The 19,725-nt window shown below is 38.4% G+C and overlaps 1 protein-coding gene across 2 annotated transcripts in view; it reads left to right on the top strand.

Annotated features, from left to right (window-relative positions):
- Nucleotides 1-19,725, top strand: part of LOC110050933 (nuclear pore membrane glycoprotein 210-like) — a 39,155-nt gene that overhangs the window by 8,001 nt on the left and 11,429 nt on the right. For both annotated transcript variants that reach the window (XR_016203520.1, XM_089277097.1), the window contains exons 14-36: nucleotides 368-523; nucleotides 1,212-1,320; nucleotides 1,462-1,557; nucleotides 1,955-2,097; nucleotides 2,626-2,737; nucleotides 4,511-4,576; nucleotides 5,085-5,143; nucleotides 5,512-5,585; nucleotides 6,318-6,426; nucleotides 7,709-7,910; nucleotides 8,600-8,706; nucleotides 10,181-10,285; nucleotides 10,431-10,529; nucleotides 11,152-11,280; nucleotides 11,923-12,050; nucleotides 12,833-12,983; nucleotides 13,479-13,541; nucleotides 14,371-14,550; nucleotides 15,212-15,292; nucleotides 16,229-16,357; nucleotides 17,231-17,386; nucleotides 17,839-17,924; nucleotides 19,312-19,507. Coding sequence is in view for 1 of the 2 variants with exons in the window: in XM_089277097.1 (XP_089133223.1) it covers nucleotides 368-523; nucleotides 1,212-1,320; nucleotides 1,462-1,557; nucleotides 1,955-2,097; nucleotides 2,626-2,737; nucleotides 4,511-4,576; nucleotides 5,085-5,143; nucleotides 5,512-5,585; nucleotides 6,318-6,426; nucleotides 7,709-7,910; nucleotides 8,600-8,706; nucleotides 10,181-10,285; nucleotides 10,431-10,529; nucleotides 11,152-11,280; nucleotides 11,923-12,050; nucleotides 12,833-12,983; nucleotides 13,479-13,541; nucleotides 14,371-14,550; nucleotides 15,212-15,292; nucleotides 16,229-16,357; nucleotides 17,231-17,386; nucleotides 17,839-17,924; nucleotides 19,312-19,507 (2,736 nt within the window). In the remaining variant the exon portion in view is untranslated. The remainder of the gene's footprint in view (nucleotides 1-367; nucleotides 524-1,211; nucleotides 1,321-1,461; nucleotides 1,558-1,954; nucleotides 2,098-2,625; nucleotides 2,738-4,510; nucleotides 4,577-5,084; nucleotides 5,144-5,511; nucleotides 5,586-6,317; nucleotides 6,427-7,708; nucleotides 7,911-8,599; nucleotides 8,707-10,180; nucleotides 10,286-10,430; nucleotides 10,530-11,151; nucleotides 11,281-11,922; nucleotides 12,051-12,832; nucleotides 12,984-13,478; nucleotides 13,542-14,370; nucleotides 14,551-15,211; nucleotides 15,293-16,228; nucleotides 16,358-17,230; nucleotides 17,387-17,838; nucleotides 17,925-19,311; nucleotides 19,508-19,725) is intronic.

Here is a 19,725-nt window from a genome sequence, read left to right as displayed (position 1 = left end):
TTAGTTTTCATTGCTGTTGTAAAGTGAAACTGTTTGTCAAAAATACTGGACTTTGCCTGTCGAGAAATGTGGAGCAAGCCTAGATTTCTGGTTTGGCTGTCAGTGTTCAGTGGGACATGCGTTGGCCTTATATTAGGATTAAGTTCTTCCCTGCTGGCACCCTATTTGCATGTAGATATTCGTATATTTTTGATGCAAATAAAGTTGTTATAAATTATATGGTTAGTGTGTGTGACTCCTAATCAAGCCATTCCAGGTTTAGGTCCTGGCTGAGATCATTGTGTTGTGTTCTTGGGCAAGACACTTTACTCTCACTGCCACACTCTTACACTTGTGTGCACTTTCTCTGTTTTGCTGTTCTCTGCAGGTATCGGGTGGGAGCGGCATGTATGTTTGGACATCTTCTAACACCTCCATAGCCACAGTAAGTACCAAAGGCATCGTTGTGACAGCCAGTTTAGTGGGACACACCCAGGTTCGTGCAGCAGACATGAGGAATCTAGCTAACTTCGGAACAGCAGAGGTAGGTCTTACCTACAATACTTGCCTACATTTACAGTAAGCGCATGTGCATGTTAGTAAATATAGCAACTGTGACAACTCTGATAGTGTTTTTGGAAAATAGTTTATTTTGTTGGAGATCTAAACAAATTACCGGGAAACTACAGATTTAAAAAAAAAGAGATTTTATGTATCAGCACATTGCAAAAATATCACGAACATTGTATGCTTGCAATTTTCCAACAACTGTGGAATCATCCAAGATTTTGGTACAATATTCTGGAAGCATGGTTAGGTAGTGCTGCTAAAACAAGGCTTATCTAACTTGTCACCTCACATAAATATAATTATTAATTTACAAGACACTATGAAAGACAAAACAAATCTGTTATAGTAATACAGTGTACATAATATATTGGCAGGGCTATCCAAACGTATACATGTATCTGTAAATTGTAGTATGTTATTATTGTTGGGTTGTTTTTCTGGCTTGATTGTGTGGTTATAAACTGTAGTTGTAAGAAAAATGTCCAATGCATTGTGTGTTAATTTAAAACTATGAATAACCAAAAATGTGTTGTGGTTGAAGATAATCAGTATAGAAGTGTACACCTTTTGCCAACCAGTCTGCAGTTTTAGTTTGATAGTGTTGCCAAGAATGTTTGCTGATATTTTCCCTTTCTTGTCACTATTCATTATTTCTTTGTCAGGTGTATGTTCTTCAGCCAAAAAAGATGGAGTTCATTCCCTCGGTAGTTGAAGCTCAAGTTGGCACTTCAATCTCACTCCCACTTGCAGTGGCTTGTTGTATTTATAAAGGTACTGTTAAATTCAAGTTTGAAAATCAGAAGCTTTATCTTTAGCAGCTGATTAAACTAATTAATGTTAAACTAAAAGCAAGATGTTGCTTGCTTTAGATGCAGAAACTACAGTGATGTTTTTAATGTCCTTTTTCCTCAGAGTGCCAAGAGTTGCATGTGTTTACTGACTGCCGAACTCTTCCTGTGACGTACACATTTTCAGACCCGTCAATCTTCAAACTTGAAGAAGACCACAGTAAGTCTGAAGAAGAGATTGTATTGTGTGTTGAATCTGACTCTTAGCATGGTTGGAAATCGCAGAATTTATTTCTGTGGTAATCTTAAGTGCTGAAATTAAGCCCATGAATTCCGAGTACTCCTGTGTCTAAGCACTAGTAAGGAAATGGAGTACCGCACAAGACAAGTAAAATAATTTACTTTGGTGGGATTGAAACCCACAACTACAAGATTAAATAACAGTTGCTCTACTGAGTGACTAATGGACCCTCGTGGCAGCAAGCACTGTTTTATTATGGCAGTAATTAATGGCAAGGCTGGAGTGGATATTTCATTGCTGAGCCATGCAGCACTCATTATCAGCAGGCAGCAACAGCCTTTATGCACTGTTTTATTCCTACATGTATTTATTTCAGATTATGAGATACAAGCTGGCAGTTGCATGTCAGTGAAGCTTCTTGCCCTCCGTTCTGGCTTCTCTACTCTGACTGTTACCTATCAATACAAGGAGATCATTCTGAAAGCTTCTGTGACTGTTGGTGCTTACCATCCTCTTAAGGTCAGTTATAACTCTGTGTCTGTCCAAAGACTTAACAAGCTGGTTCATAGGAGACATAGATTTGATGCTGCTCATAATCAAGATTCATCCCCTTCCCCTGCACTTACTCAGAAACCATAAACAGGGCAACTTGGGATACAATTGTCACTGAGAGAACTACACAAATACAGCCAAAGACACTGCAATTTTGTTTATATTTCACATGCACCTTGAGGGTCTTTAAAAGTTCTTTGAAAGGCCTTTTTGTTTCCATCAATTCCTAATTCTACATGTACATACAGTCTCTGGTACATGTGGTTCAGTATGATATCATAATGACTGTTATGTTGTGTAAGAGCCCAAACCTTTCTAGTGATCTGTTCTTGAAAAGTTGGATTTTTGCCCTTGAGAGTCCCTGAAAAGTCCTTGAAAAGTCCTGGAGTGAATTGGTCCAAAACGTGTACAAAACCAACTGTAAGGCTTTGAGCCAAGCTCAAAAATTGTCAGCATTAGTAAGATTTAAAAGAGTGCTTGTCTCTGTAATTTCAGGTTCTTGATCCTGTGGACATTGCCATAGTTTCCTTGTGCTCTACAAAAAATCTCATGCTAGAAGGTGGACCTCTACCTTGGATTGTTGACACTTCAGGGTACTATGAAGAAGGTAAGAGAGATGGTCTCTGTTTTAAATTATGAAATAAAATATACTCCTTTGACAATTGAGTGCTAGATATAGTTAAGTGTCTTGTTACTCTAAAACTGAACCCAGAAATACTGTGCAGCTAATGTAATTTATTACCAAAAATAGTCCAAAGCACAGGAAGTAGAACCACTGCAATGACCACTGACAAAAACTATTAGAGCACATGAAGCTACATGACTGTATCTTCTCCAATGTCTCAAATCTGTCTGTTTGTCTATTTTCCTTTTAAGGTTACAGTATACCTTCGGGTCGGCAATTTTCTTCAAATTTGGATTTTTGGGTCAAAATAGAGGTCGAAGAATAATCTCTAATTTCTGAAAAAAATTTTTGAAAAAGGCTAAATATTGGCGGAGAAATGGCGGTTTTACGTTTTCACCGGAAGTAAAAGTTTACCTCTTGATTGACAGCCCTTTGGCGCGTATGCAATCAACCGAGACGATTTTCGCGGGAATTACCTATATGGATGTCACGAATTGACTACTCAGTTGATCAGCATTGTTGTTCTGACTACCCAGCATTTTTGATATTAGGCATGTCTCTATTAAGTTATAAGTAAACATAGACCACGTTTAAACCATGGACCGGTTCGAAAAAGCGAAAACAGCGAAGAACGAATGAAACTACATCAATGAGTGAAGAAGCGAAAGTTCGCCACGCAGATGAAGCTATAGTTATCGTATAAGGCGGGCAAATATTCGTGGTGAGAGAAAAGAAAGGTTCTGTAAAAATTTCGGAACTTGACAGCAATAACAGGGATGCTGACAGAGACTCTTCTGATGAGTCCGATATCGACGAATCGTCGGACTCATTGAGACCATTTGAAATATTATCCATGCACAGTTGCTCACACACAGTAGCTCTCCGCGCTGTCTTTTGTTTGTTTCCTTCGCTCAGCCACTCTAGCGTTCGTATCCTTTTTAGTCTTCCCCATTTTGCCAGACCAGCTTCAAGAAATACCGAGCTACAGAAAAATTATCTCTCTGCCTTCGGTTCCTTGAGCGCATTGCGAAACACAAGAGTTTTTTAGAGATTCGCGCGTAAATTTCACCAGGAGGTTAACGGTAGTAAACTTTCCCTGCACTGATTGGCTTAGTTACCTGAGAACCCAGTTGAAGACGTTTGTGGGCGGAGTTTGTTCGCAAAGCAGAAAATTTTTCTTAGCGCTGTTTTCTCGAATAAATTTTTTCACTTGAAGCAGACACTTTAAAGAGTTATAACTCAAAGGAAATTTGTTCAATTGCTCTTAAATTTGGACAGTGGCTAGTTTAACATATAAACTACAAAAGCGTGTCTGGGAATTGTTAATTTCGAAATACTTTTTCTTCGAGAGCGATTTTTGTACGATCACTCCACATTTTTTTAATCCTATTTCGAAAATGTTCTGTAACTTTTTACTGCAATCGAATATGCCAAAACGCAGACACATTTTTTAAGCGCTTTGGGCCCTGAAACCGAGGAAAAAATTAAATTGGCGAAAAACGAAATTCGCTTTGACTTGTAGCTTTCGAAAGGTGATTCGGGCGCTCGCATTTAGTGGTCGTGAAAAATTCGACAATTCATTTTCTTTCAAAATTGTTGGTATAGTTTGATAGCCAGCTCCATAGGCTTTAATTTGATATAGGGGTTTAGTTATCTATAGCTTAAACTGCACGCGCTACATCGCTTGCGCGCGAGACACCCCTGAAGGTATACTGTAACGTTAAACTAACCTTCAATTTGTCCATTGTTTGACAGTAATTCCAGATCCATTGAGAGCTGATGATGTTTCCATTGATTATCATCATACTGCAGATTACCCTGGTAAGTGAAATATTATGAATTCAAAAAAAAATGTACACATTGATTTCTTTTCCTATAGTATGTACCACAATTTGAGTGTTGTCTTTGAAGCTATGCTGTCCATACGTAGCACAGAGTGCCTCTTAAGAATTCTTACTGTTATATATGGTTAACCAGTAATGCTTCACATAGTATACTTTTTTGTGGTACTTATAAGGAACATCCTTGATAAAGATAACCTCAGACATTTTTGATTATAATATTATAATTTTATAATAAACGAAAGTCTTGTCTTGTGTGATCTTCTGGTCAAATTGCTGGGATTTACAATCATGTAAGTTGTAACATTACATTCTGTAATTTTTCCTTTACCAGTATTCAGGTTTGACAAGTTGGAGTAATATATATTTTGTGTTCAGTTACATGTGGCTAGTAAGTAATATTGTACAGTACAGTAAACAATTGTTAAGTGAATTATTTTGCCATATGAAAACTGTTTGTGCTGAGAGCACTGCCTGTTTTCTTGCAGTGGACCACAGTGGGTCTTTTCACTATTTCAGTGTCATTTGTCGAAAACATGGTGAACAGGTGAGAAGATTAGCCTTACGCCAAAAAGACCTGCATGGTTTAATGACAACATACAGTGGCTTCACAACAAGGAATGTTCTTTTTGCCAGAGCCCATCTTCCTCATTTTTCCCGCCAAGAATCAAGACATCTGGTCATCGCAGTTTTTTGAGCATGCAAAAAATACTCTTTTGTGATTCTTGATTGATATCAATTTTCTGAAGCTTTAAACCATAGATTGTTTAAATTATGGTTCATGGACAGATGTACAAAGATTTAGCCAAGCCCTGTTAATAGATTATTTAATTGTCATTTGGTGAGGGATTTATGTTGGAAGAGCAAAAATGAATAAACTCGTGTTTTACATTTCATTAACTTTTTTTTGTTAAGGTCCTGAATGTCAAGGTTGGAAACAAACCATCACAAAAGAATCCATACCCTGCAAGTTCCTCTGTATCAATCAGGTGAGCTAAAATAATCAATGTGCAGCCTCTCCGCACACTACTTAATGAATAGATTCCATGTTGTGATACACACTGTACTTTAGATCACAGATGGCATCAAAATGTGCAAGAACATCAGTGACACATTCGCCTAATGGCTCGTTTGCTACGTTTTTGTTCTTATTAAAATTAATTCTGATTCCATCTGTGATATTCATTGTATTACTGAATAGATTGTGCATCGCAACATGGAATCTTCTTGAATTATAATTATATAGAAACAAAAAATGTCACAGACATCATCCATACATGTGCCTCTGTGCTCCAATAGGTCATAAAATAATGAGAACAAATCACAATGTGAGAATAATTCAACATATTATATACCTACAATATAAATACACATAATTTATACACTCTGAATAAGCCAACAGTACTTTATGACAGTGACATAGATTGTGATCATCATTTCTATGCATGCCCAAGCAAAAAGGTCAAAAAACTTGATGCTAGTAGAAAGAAAGGCATGTTGTCACCTTGCAAATGCCTTTTTGGCTAGATTGGAGCTCATTTAGCTGATGTCCATGCCAAAAATGTCTAAATGTCCAAAATGTCCAAAAAAATGCATTTTTGTCAAAAATCCATAGGTGTCAATGGGTTAATGATCTCTCTCTGTTAGTTTCACTTTGTCACTCTTGTAATAAATTGATTATGAAAGGTAGCTTCCAATCCTTGTTTTTTTTTTTTTTTTAGATTTGCATGCATGGATCCTGCATCATTGACTATTGTTCCTGATATTAAGCTTCCAACAGTGGATGGACGTCAACTGTCACCTGAAAATTGTGTCAGCTCAAACAAAGAGGTAAATATATACAATAAAACCAATATTTGAGTTTGCCCTTCAGGCAAGGTGTGAAAATAGTGTAGTAGTGGAAATTTGTTCACAAAAGGTTAGCCCTTCTTACTTTAGTGAATTAACTAAGTTAAAATGAAACTAATAAAATAGTTAGATCATTTACAGTCCTTCTATGATTTGACTTTCCTCACAAGATTTTTCCCAATAAACTACACTTGCCTGTTTATTTATTTATTTATTTATTTAACATTTCTTTATATGCGGTTAAAAATCATCAGGTAATAATAAACTAGTAATAAACAGTCCATGCTAAATACTAATTAATAAATCAGACAAGCAAAGGGCAGAATCAACTAGCAGGACAGCAAAATCCACTACACTGTACATGTAGTGCCAGGCTATTAGACACAAACTTCTTTGCATGTCTATACAGCGAAAAAGCCATGTGTGAGTGAAAGTGAGTGTTGTTAATGGGTTTCTTGGTGTAGTGGCCTGATGTTCAAATACATGTATTCAATACAATGTTAGGCTACAATCACTGACCTTATGCCTGTTACTGGGCTCACACAGACTTTGCTTAAAGGAGAAGGTCACTCCAAAAGAGCTTGCTATTTTGTCTCTCCACCTATAGCAAGTAAACACTGGGTTTCCCACTCATCAAAGTTTCAGCCTCTAAAGTGCCTGCTATCCTGTAAAAATTAGTCTCAAAAGAAGCCTAAAATTCGACTTTGTTGGCCACCATTTTGAAACTGCACTTGGCAGCAAGGCTTTGTTTATGTGGCGTCATTCTGTCCAACTTGAATTGTGGCGAGAAGCGGAAAACCTGCAACTGACTTGGCATCCTTCACAAGGTCAGCAAAATGTATTTTCTCCAAGCGATTATCTACTTCACTCTCTTCACTGTCTTCACTGACATCATTTTTGGGGTTTGGAGCACCTTTAGCTCAAAATAATAAGGCTCAAGAGCAGACATAACCTAGAGTGGCAGTTAAGGGTTTTCGAAAACCACGGACAAAATCACTTGGACATAATGATGTCACAAAAATGCAGCCTGGCTGATGAGTACCGTTCAAAATGGCGGCAATGATGTTAAATTTTGGGCTGCTTTGGAGACGAATTTCATAAGGAAAACCTGCACTTTAGAGGCTGAAACTTCAATGAGAGGCTAAGCTTAGTGCAAGGTTTTAGTTATTGTTTATAAAAAAATACGTTTTTTTTGAGTGACTTCTTTAAACCATTCCAGAGCTTAAATCTTTTTTTTTTTTCATTGATTTGTTGTTGGGTTTAGATCCATGTTCGAAATAATCAGCAGTTGAACCTTGTGCTTCACCTGCGTGATTCTCTTGGACGATTATTTGATAACTTTACATCACTGACTGTTATGTGGTCAACCAGTGATCGTGAGCTGGCAGAATTTGTTGATATGACAAGCTCTGTGAAGATGATGTTTGTTAAATACAAGGAAGATGATAACCTTAGACGAGCATTATGTATGTATTTTGCTTCCTTTCAACTGTCTTTATCTTGTAATACTAAGGATTCAAACTATACTACTTACAATATGCAATCCCTGTGTCCATCTGTTCTAAGTTATTTTCTGTCCTCATTAACCTGTCAGACAAAAAAGATCTAAATAGTAAGCTACAATAAGTGACAAAAGTAGTTGTGACACTTTTAGATGCTTTGATGGTTTGGGATATTGAATGTCTTATTCTATTTTATTTGCACCTAGCATTAGTTCTCTGATACTCCTGGTCGCCAAGTCAATGTTGTGTAGGTGCTGTGGTCTGTGCAGTCTTAGAAATGAAAAATCAACATTGTTGGGGATAGGGGGGAGTGATTCCAAGACGCTCAAAAATCAAATGTTATTTCAAAGGGTCTCAACACTTGTTGCTCATTGTAGCTCTAAACAGCATTAACAACTGCAAGACTGAAAAACATTTGAATGAGGTGAATCTCTCTCAACACAGTTTATCAGTAGTATCGGCAGCCTTATTGTTTTCCTTTTTGGGCCTACAGCCTGTATATTCTTCAGAGTGGAGTAAATTGTTTTAAGGATTTTAGTTACCGGTTAATTTTGTAAGTATACATTTTTGTCAGAATTAGTAAATTATGGTTGCTTACATTTGCTATAAGTTTTTTTTTACTTTTTTTTTTCTTTTGGTCTTTGTTTGGACAGCTTATCAGACTGTGAGCCTGAGTGACAGGATGGGTGGTGTGATCATCCAAGCATCAATTGAGCAATACCAGTGTGACATTTTCAGATGGTGTGGACTGGAATTGGAGGTTTGACTATGTTGTTATTTTTTATAAGAGGATCGGATTCTTACATTGCATTCATTGTTGCAATCTGATGTACATGTACAGCTAGCTGTAACTTGACTACGGTTGAACCCTGTTAATAGGGTCTCTAATAGGCCATGAAAATTTGGTGGTATTAACGGGGTGGCCTTTTTATGTCAAATTTAAGTGGCATCTTGACAGAAATATCACAACTCCACTTTGGCCTGCCTTCTAAACAACTGTTCTTAATGAGCATCTGGAATGCAGATATAATTAAAAAAAGAACCTTCTATCAGTGCATACAATATTAACCATGGAAAGATGACCATAACTGGCCTGAGTGTCTTTATTAATAGGATAAATTAATAAAGGATTATACAGGTTGGGATTTTAGAATGTGGCTGTTGGCCGTATTAAGTTTAACAGTGTGGCCGCATTAATGGGTTTTCTTACAAGAAAGTGCAGGGGTATTTTGCTAGGCGAAAAAAAAAAAAAAACAGTGGCCATAATTATTTATAACAAGGTGACCCCATTAACAAGGTGTTGTAAGGTGGGTTTCCACTATAATTTAACATTGTCATTCTCACGGGGTTTGTGGAGAGTCTGGGAAAATAGTTTGTCCAGTGCATAGGCGACATCTTTTGACTTGCCATCTTTCGACATGCCGTCTTCCGACATGCTATGTAAACAGCTGAACAGGCTGTTTAACTGCAATTAGTGAAGGAAATGACAAATAAATGATAATTAATGACCTCAAATTGCTGAAGAAGAATGTGGACTTTGCAAGTTTCCCAGTTTACTGGATAATTCAAACAATTTGAATGTAGTTGATCCGTTCTCAATAGCAACCTCTGGTAGAATTGTCCCGCTACTGCTTTTAATGTGCGCAAGATGTAAACATCCAAAGCAGCCTATTTATCTCTCATTGAATGACTTCTTGCTACTGCTAATCTTGGTTTGATGTAAAATAAATCCATCTTTCACCTCTAAAATTCAAGTTTCACCGTAAAGAAGTCTGTTGTGCTTACATTTTTGTTTAAAATAGGCCATGTTACATAGCATGTCAAGAGATGGCGTTTGGAAAGATGTCCCCTATGAACCTAACAGTGAAAGGCGGGTGTAAGTGAGGGTAGTTCGGAAAAGAACTGGTGTTGGTGACTTAAATGTGATATAATTATGATACCATTGAATGACAAACACTTTTCACTTGACTCTAAAGGTGATGTGTACCCTAGCCTTCCTCACAAACATTCTTCAAGGCTCTTGTCTGTGTAGGAGGCTGCATGTATCCCCACCTTAGACATAGTATGTTACTACAATTCTTAAAAGTTGTAAAGTTCTGTAAATTTTGCTTTCCAGATCTGGAAAAGTTTAAAAGATAAAGTTAAATTTTCTGAAGCTTATTGCCAAGAGAAATCTTTGCCAGCTAACCAAATTTTAATATTGATTATCAATTTGCATCATAATTCTTTATAAGGAACCCAGAAAGTTCAATCTCCATGGACATCTGAAGTTGCTGTTAGTGCCTGAGAGAAAACTTATTCCACCAGAGGCCTCAATACTGAATCACCCTGATAACCAGGTAGATGATTTATGACATCATGAACTGATTCTTGCATTTTAGCAGCTACACTGTACAAAACTTCAGTTAGCCTTACTTTTCACCTATTATTTAGAATTCTTGAATATATACATGTATGTAATTCTCTTTTTCATTTTTGTTGCAGGTTGTTTTCCACATTGACGGAGGTTCAGGTCATTTTGCTGTCAAGGGAAGCAGTGATGCCATTGCAGAAGTCAGTTACCAAGGAAAGACTGACTTAGTGGTGAGTATGCAGACATCCTCAACCAGCTATTTCACTAGCAGTTCACCATGTAATCCTCAACCAGCTATTTCACTAGCAGATCACCATGTAATCCTCAACAAGCTATTTCACTCATACAGTAGTTCACCATGTATCTTCTTGTATTTCTCGATACTTTTCTCTGTATCCTTCCCTGCCCCTTCCTCAACCCCCCTTATGAGTTAAGTCTGCATATGAGCCAAGTGACCAATCAGGCCGGTGCTTATCTGGGGTTTTCCATAGCATCAAGCAGTTTATAACAGTAGGAGTATTTCTACCCTACTCAACTCTCTATTCTACTAATCCCTAGATGGGATGCTAGTCCATCACAGGTTTACCCCAGCATTAAATTTGCCGATACCAATTTATACTCCTGGGTGGAGAGAGGCACTGTGAGAGTAAAGTGTCTTGCCCAAGAACACAACAACTCTGTCTGGGCTCAAACCCGGACCGCTCAAACCAGAGTTGAGCGCACTAACCATGAGGCCACCGCGCCTCCCATACCCCCACTCAAATTTACTCCAACCTCCCTCTTATTTCTTATTTAGGAACCCAACTCTAATAATCTTTTACCATTAAACTACATGTATCCATTTTTGTCAAGGTCGTTCCAAGGTCTGAAGGGTTATTCACTGTAACAGTGCACGATGTTTGCCTGGACTCTACAGGCCCAGCTGTGGTAAATGCACAAGTGTCCGAAATATATGGAGTGCATGTTGATGTCGTCAACAAGGTATGTGACATGTGAAGATGTAGAGAGTAAAAGAGAATGGTTTACTGTGGAGGGCTAGGATTCAGCTGCTCATCACCATACATGTACATGTATATGTATTTACAATGACAGACAATAGTAATGCAACAAATTATCTGTGTTTTACAAGTGAAGTTTGAAAAACCACCACTTTTTTCCTTTTGAAAATTTGTTGCTCCTTCCCTTTCCTGTCCCAATACACCGTTGAAACTAAGGAGAAATTGCAGGTACTTGTGTGTGACATTATACATATAGGTGGGGTGGGGGGAGGTACCGGGCAAGTGAAGTTGTATCCACACATGACTGTTTGCCATACGATTACTCTTTTATTATATGACTGAGAAAATGATGAACGTGCCCAAGTTAATTTGGACTGCCAAATTAAAAATTACCGACAAATTGGCCTGCTATCAGCCAGTCGCAATGTTCTCAGTCATAAAATAATGTCTAATATCCATTCATCTTCTATTTGAAGATTAGTAAACTGCAAAATATAAGGGCTTGCGTGTCAAATCATGGTCAACGAGCTCCTCTCAGAACTAAGCAAAGAATCAATAGACATGTCAAAGAATCATTGTCTGCAATGAACCATGTTCTTTTGTTGTTTTTTTTTTTATTCATCAGATTGAGATATTCTCATCAGAGACTCTACGACTACAGCTTTCGGATATGTTTGGCTCACCACTGCTATTTAAAAGCCTCAAACTCCTCAAATTAACACCGCACTTTACTCCTGACATTTTAAACATCAGGTATTTCCTGTTTTGGGTGATGTGATTGTATTTTAAGGAGAAATTATTAGATGTTGATCAATCTTTGAATAGCCCTTAATAGACTTGTGTCACCGTTATATGTCTGCATAAGAGCCAAGTGGCCCATTGAGCCGGAGCTTATCCCGGTTTCTGTAGCATGAAGCAACTAGGAATATTTCTACTCGTGATGCTAGTCCATTGCAGGGTTACCCCCAGCATTAAATTTGCCAGTACCCATTTATACACCTGGGTGGAGAGAGGCACTGTGAGTGAAGTGTCCTGGTCAAGAACGTAAAACAATGTCCTCGGTCAGGGCTCAAACCCAGACCGCTCAATCCAGAAATGAGCGTGCTATCCATGAGGCCACTGCACCCTCCCACTTTTGTCACAGACAGTACCTTAATTTTTGAAGTTCATCTTTTCACTGACTTGGTGTGCCGTTCAACTGTAATGGAAAGAACCAAGTTACATCTAGGAAAAACTCTTAAGAGATGTTTGAAACAACTTCTCACAGACAGACTTTATTAGACTATCTGTAGAGGGATCAAAACTAACCATTGTTGACAAAATTTAGAAGGCCAAACAGTCAGTTTTAATGGGCTACACTTGTTATCTTACAAGTTCAATTAATTACTACAGTGTACAACATATTCTTTGAACAACCATGGGCATGATTGTTTTCTTATCAGTAAAACAAGAGTGTTTCATAATAATAATAAAATGATAATATTATTGTTATCATTCAAAAACCAACCTGATGCTATACTTGTGTTCTCTTTTAGACCAAACATTGAAATTGAAGACCTGATTAAGGTCAACCAGGACACAGCCTTCTTTAATGTCAAGGGCCTGTCTCTTGGCACAGCGAGCCTCACATTTACAGCATCAATCAAAGAAAAAGGGCGTGCCACAAGTGAACCTAAGGACATCCAGGTACGTCATCAGATTTTCAAGCCACAGGACAACCACCCACTGAAGGATTTCCATTCATTGGTTAAGCCGTAGTACCTGGTGTTGCTTAAATTCTCTATGAAACCTACCTGGGAGATGATCTGAATAATCTAAATGAACATTATGTGGTTAAAATTCATGAGTGGAAAGAAGCAGGCCTGTTGGCTATATACATGTACAAGCGTGGCCAAGAAATTGAACTCGGGACTACCAACAACAACACTGGCTAGTGGTCAGAACGGGACATGAACTCCTCAGTTTTCAGATTTCACGTCCGGTACCCAAAACCACTTCACCACACTGCCTGCACAAGTATTAGTTTTCCAAATATTTCCTCAAAGTTTGCGTATACTGTGTGTGAATTTGCACCCAAGTCTTGGACAGTGATAAACAATTGCTCTTTTGAAAAAAAAGGAGTTCCATGCACGTTTTTACCTAACTGGCAGTAATTTGTGATAATTTCTTTTTCTGCGGCAGGTTTTTGCACCTTTGCGGCTAGATCCAAGAGTGGTTGTGCTCATTCGAGGAGCCTCATTTCAGGTATAATATTCTATCATATTTTGTTTGTATGACCTTGTATCTAAAAACTTCTTATAGCAAGTTACAGTATGAACAAACTCTGAAGGATCGACTTCACATGGTCAAAATTGGGACAACAAACTACAAAGCTAACAAGGTCTATTGTCAATGTATTCGACTCCAGATTAAGAGATTTGAGTCCCAGCCCTGGCCGAGGTCATAAGCAGTTTGAGCTAACGTATTTCCATCCGCATTGCCACCCAATTTAGACCACGTGTTTATTATTTTATTTGGGAGGTTACAATTGTGCAATTTGTTACACGCAACTGATTTCATGGGAGTATCTCTACAAACAACAATTGTAACCTCCCAAATGAATCATCACATGACTTGAACTGGGTGGCAACACGGATGTAAACACGTTAGCCGAATCGGTCTATTTTGTTGGGTTCTTCGGCGAGACGCCTCATACACTGCCAGCAGGCGGTCATATAGCAGGGCTTGAGTATGAAACCCAAACACTAGAGCCTGTTAGACAGTCTAGACAGGCCAGATACTTCACTTTGACAATGATTGCTGTCAATTCTTACCTAACCAGGAGTGTAAATATGTGGCTGCCAGAGAATTTTTGGGGCAACCTGACCTACGGCTGTTGAAGGTGGAGGGGAGGGGGGTAACCCTGCGATGGACTAGTATGTCATCCAGAAGGGGGGGGGGGGGGGGGTGTAGCTATACTCTAAGCTGCTTCATGCTACAGTAACAGAAACTGGAATTAAACACAGACGCTGATGTAGTATCTGGCATCGACTACCTCACAGAAATAGTTAAAATGAATTGCTATTTGTTGCAGGTTCGAAGTACAGGTGGGCCCAGCCCCCAGGCAGCAACAATCTTCAATATCGCCAACCATACAGTAGCCACTGTCAGTAATGTAGGACTGGTTGAGGCACAGCAGCTCGGCACAACCAACCTCACTGGACTAGTACAGGCGTCTGATCCAGTTAAGGGACAGACCGTACTGCATTCCAAGGTAACCCCGCTCATCTTTGAAGTTTTGTGCTTATAATAAAAAGAAGGTTCGGTGGCTAAATTGTTTGTAACACCAAATTTCTGATTTTATTTCTGCATTCTTGGAGTGGTAAAACAGTGGTGAAGTAAGTGAAAGTTGTTTTTTTTAAAAGCTATTCAAAGTAATTTGACTAAGGGTTTTCTGTAGATCATTAGGGTGCAGAATTATGCTGCTTTGTATAGTTTGATTCAGGTAACAAACAGGATTCAGATTTCATTTAAGTGTGAAGTCAAACAATACAAAAACTAAGGTTGTTTCATTCACAGACATTTTAAAGTAGCGTCTGTAGCGAGGACCGCGCCACAGGCTATTGTCCGTTGAGGGGCGTGTTTAAAACAGAAAATGGCGGAATGACGAAATGGCACCTAGCAATGTGGAATATGGTTAACCCATACAATTATTGAGAGCAAATCGCCAAGCTCAGTGACATTATGTGTAACCGGAGCGTTATTGTGGCTAACCGGACCGGAACGTTATTTAGGCTAACTGTAGTGACGTTTCGTCATTACGTCCTCTGTTGAGGCGAGTCAACTGTTAGCTTGCGTTTTGACTGTGATAATTTTGTATTTCCGTCTGCTTTGTTTTTGTGTTTACATTTTGCTTTGATGACTGTTGTACATAGGACGTCATCTTAATACATGTTGTGCAGCTCAGAGGGATCAAAATCAATGTTGCCTCTACTAATCTGGTCACTGGGACAAAGGTACAAATGAACTGTACAAATGTACATCAGTGTTTTGTTATTACTGGCTTTTGCCTTTAGATTTTATGGTGGTAATTATCAGTCCAACCAAACATGATAAACTAACACATTTGTAATAAGGTTAGGAGTAGAAGTTAAAAATCAAACATAAGAATTAAAAACAAAACGTTCTCTGGTTAAAATAGTTTAAAATTATGAGCTTTCGATTGCTAGTCTGCAATCTTTGACAAATAGTGAATAAAAAGCGTGATCGTTGAAATGTATGCGGTAAAAAGTGTGAAGTAGAAAGAAAAATTACAATAAGAACACAAAGATGCTTGCGAGGAAATAAAATGCTAATATGGGGTTCATAAAAGAATAGAATATTGTCTAGGTGATGTTTTTGAGTTACTGTCCGATTCAATAGTGATAGTTGTATGCCAAGATTCCAAAATTTTCCTCACGCGAAAATCCCCCTGTCAATTACATGGGCGTTATTATCGATAGAGTACATGTAGCAAATCAAGTCACTTATGCGATATTTCATGGCTTATCTTTCAAAAACGTTTGCAACATTGAGAACGGTAAGGTTAAATTAGGATGGTCCAACATATTTTCGTTTTTAACCATGCAGTCCTTTGAACACCTGTTCACTTGTATTAAATAAGAGTTTTCATGTTTAGGTGTCACTTACTTTAATTTTAAGAATCAATGAACCAGTAACCGTTGTTAAACGTGTAAAATTTGGCAATGCTCTATGGCTCAGATTGTGCGAAAATGTTATGAGCCTTCGGCTACCAGACTGCAACATTTAACGGCAGTCTTCATCAGAGGATACAGTCTGGTAGCCGAAAGTTCATTCCTTCGTTCATATTTTCACCAATTTTAAACCAGAAAACGCTTTTAATTTTTATATTTATTTTAATTCTTTTGTACATTTTTTGATTAATCTAACAGATAAGCATGTATGCGAGTGGTTTGAACGATGAAACACCTTTCACCTTTGCCAATGCTATACCCGGTTTGAAGTTCTTTTGGAGTTCAACCAATCTTGATGTGTGTCAAGTGAAGTCTGTTTATGTTTTGGTGAGTTTACACCATTAATCTGGGTCTCCGTCCACGCTACGCCGGAGCTTTATTTCTACGAATCCGTCACGAAAACGGAACTTTTCGAAAATGCTCTTCAAACCGGAGGAATTTGAAAACGCTGGCTTTGCATTTTAGTGTGGACGGAAAACATTTAGAAAACGGAGCTTTTCTAAAACGTCGGTGTCACGATATCCATGTGATTTCCCTGACCGAGATTTCGTCAAACAACAATCCCAAATGACCGGTGATTGTTGCGTTGTCAAATTTCTCCGGTGTAGTGTGGACGGGCTTAGAACTTGCATTGTAACCTTTTAAACAGTCAGTAGACTTGCCTGTTTCCCAATGATGAATGTAAGCATTCAGTTTTTAACTTGCTTCTTTAGCTGGAATTTACTTGATGTTCGCCTTGGATAGTTTTTGGGTCAATTGAAAATTTTAATTTGGAAAATTTAAATTATGAGGTTGCGAGATTTTAAGTTTCTCTCAAGTGTTCAAGAAGTAATTTTTAAGTTCTCAGAAGAAAACACAAAAGGATCAACGGAATTACACCTGCTTACGTCAAATCACCGCATTCCCTGAAAACAAAAGTGAACATCTAGTTAACAGTTATTTTTATAGTCCTGGACAAACTAGTTTTGGAACTATTTTGGAAGTCTCTTCACTTCACCTTGAAAAAGAAGAGCGTGATGATTCATATGAAGTAGAGCTAGTCAAGATGAAAAAACAAACGGAAATATTATCCCAGCCCTCACATTAATTCGTCATAATTTTAACTTAAGGGATAAGTCTTTAACTCCATCTTAATCTTTAAGTCCTGAGCAGGGTAGATCTACATGTTATGAGTAATTTATTATTGTATTATGTTTGTAGAGTGGAGTGGCTGTAGAAAGTGAAAATGATTTCCGTGTAGACCTACATTGTGTGAATCCAGGACAGACTACTGTGCGTCTCAGCGTGGAGATCACTGACCACCAGTATCAACAGGCTCACCTGCAGGCCTTGTTACAAGATGACGTTACTTTCGAGGTAAGAATGCATAGCCATAATCCTTTCCCTCTCGTCTGTAAACAAACAAAAATACAAGAGAATCTATCCGGAAAAGTACTATAGTATTCCATTTGAGTTTCAAGTGAAATGTCTCCATTTTGTGGCAAATTGGTAAGTACTCCTATCATGCCATCTGGCTAGCCGGTCATTCACTTCAAAGCAAAACTCCTGAAGCGCCCTGATTTGAAAGCACTCACTCCTTGACTCGGTAAAATTACAGCTGTATTTTTTCATGCTCCATTAAAGATCTCAGAGGTTTGGGAATTTCTGATCTCCTCTACTGAATCTTTAGTATCAACATTTTAAGGATTGTTAATTAAAGGACGTGCCTCCTCGTTCTGAGTAGTTACCATAAAAAGAAAAAGAGCAAACTTTAGGTCATCTGTAAAGGTGTTGATCTAATGCTGTTCTTGTGTGTTGTGTGCTGTTAGGTGTATGAAAGGCTTGAGCTAATCTTCCCTGCAAGTGGGTTTCTCCTTCTGCCTCACAGTGTGAACACAAAAATCAAAACAAACAGGTATGTGAAGATTTCATTACGTTTCTCTCTGATGGTACACTGTCAAACTTCAAGAGCGGCAAGTCTTTGTTACTGTCAGATGTATAGCTTTTTGAGTGGGGGGGGGGGGGTAGGAGGGAGGGAGGTAGCCTGTGAACAGGCTTTCTGGTCGGGGATAGGGCGAAGAGAAAGCGTGAATAAAAAGGATACAAGAGAGAGGAAGGGAGACGCCACCACCCCCATACCGTTCTCCCCTCGGCCCCTCCAATTTGAGCCAGTTCCTTTTCGACCCTTCCAGCCAGAGCCTGTTCACAGGCCAGGAGGGAGGGAGTATGTACCGCCTACTTTCGCGGAGCTAAATGGAGCAGCGATTCTAGGCATTGATTTCAAGGTACCGGTAATTAAATCGCTGCCAATATGGAAACAGATATGTACTCGTTTTTATTTAGGTGTGTATTAAGACTCCCTGTCCATAAAAATGGAAAATAACTCGGCAAGGGTCGAAAATTCGATTTCGCTCATATTTTTATGGTAGATAGGCTAGGGCATGACAAAAACTACTGGATAGTTTTTTTGGCAAAATATCCTTTTATTTCAAAGAAATATGCAAATTACCAAATTCGCTCACAATCATTTACCCAAAGAAATTTTTACAGGAATCTGTAGACCATCCTTCTGCGATTCAACCACCAGACGCTTGGTCCATTTGAAGGTTTCGCACATGGTGAAAATTAATTATATTCACGAAGTACTTTTAAGTGAATGAAATACATGTCTTCGAAATTTAAGTTTTGTGCACCCAAAAAGACAACGCAACATTCCCTAAAATCAACCCAGTACACATTTAAACATTGCACAAAAATATTTGAGTGTTTTAAAGACGGAAGAATGATGTGGTTTTGCATGCGAGGCTCTCAAACTTGTTTAATAAAATGGTGCGTCAAATGACGATTTTAACGGAATTTGGTAATTTGCATATTTCTTTGAAATAAAAGGATATTTTGCCAAAAAAACTATCCAGTAGTTTTTGTCATGCCCTACCCTATCTACCATAGGAATATGAGCGAAATCGAATTTTCGAATCTTGCCGCGAAATTAAGAATTTGTCTGATTTTTACAGGCAGGCACTCTTAAGACCCTCTTCATATTTGTCATAAAAATTCAAATGCATTTTTCAGTGTCGTTTTTAGAAGTACTACGCACTGTTAATGTTGTAAGCGGTATAGCTGTGTTCTTAGATGGTATTATGACTCATTTGAGAGAGATTTTAGAATTCACGTATACACGATGGCCTTAGGTGTCCTGCGGGGCACGATCGGGATAGGAAAGGAAGTATTCAAAGTTCGTTACTGTAACAACTCTACGTTATTAGTTCAGTGAATTGCTAAAAGGAGACAAATTTTTGCAGGGATGGTTCAGCAAGGATAACATACGAACTAATAGCCGACTGCTCTCAGAACAATATGGCTTCCAGCAGTCCATCTGTGGCGACTGTCAACAGAATCGGACAGGTGTCCACCACGTCCTTGTCTGGGACAGCTGTTGCGCTTGTGACTGTCCATGAGGAGTGTGGCATCAATCAAACTGTCGTGGTACATGTAGAGGTAAGATCAGCGGAGGATTCAATTTTGTCATCGCTTTGCTTTGAGAAAACGGAGCTTTTCGTTTAAGACGTTTTCATGATTAAATTCTTTAAATGATCAGCCATCCTCTCTTGGTAGCGTGTTGTTAACAAATTTCTAATACGGTTGTACAAAATAAAACCATTATTGCCGGTTTTGTCACGTAGATAACCCTACACAGTAGGTGTGCAGTGTTCCAG

This window comes from Orbicella faveolata, unplaced genomic scaffold, assembly GCF_042242905.1.
Source record: "Orbicella faveolata isolate gen_17 unplaced genomic scaffold, um_ofav_v1 contig_46, whole genome shotgun sequence".
Taxonomy (NCBI): domain Eukaryota; kingdom Metazoa; phylum Cnidaria; class Anthozoa; order Scleractinia; family Merulinidae; genus Orbicella; species Orbicella faveolata.
Note: the sequence above shows the minus strand (reverse complement) of the source record. Positions and strands in the feature narration are given on the sequence as shown.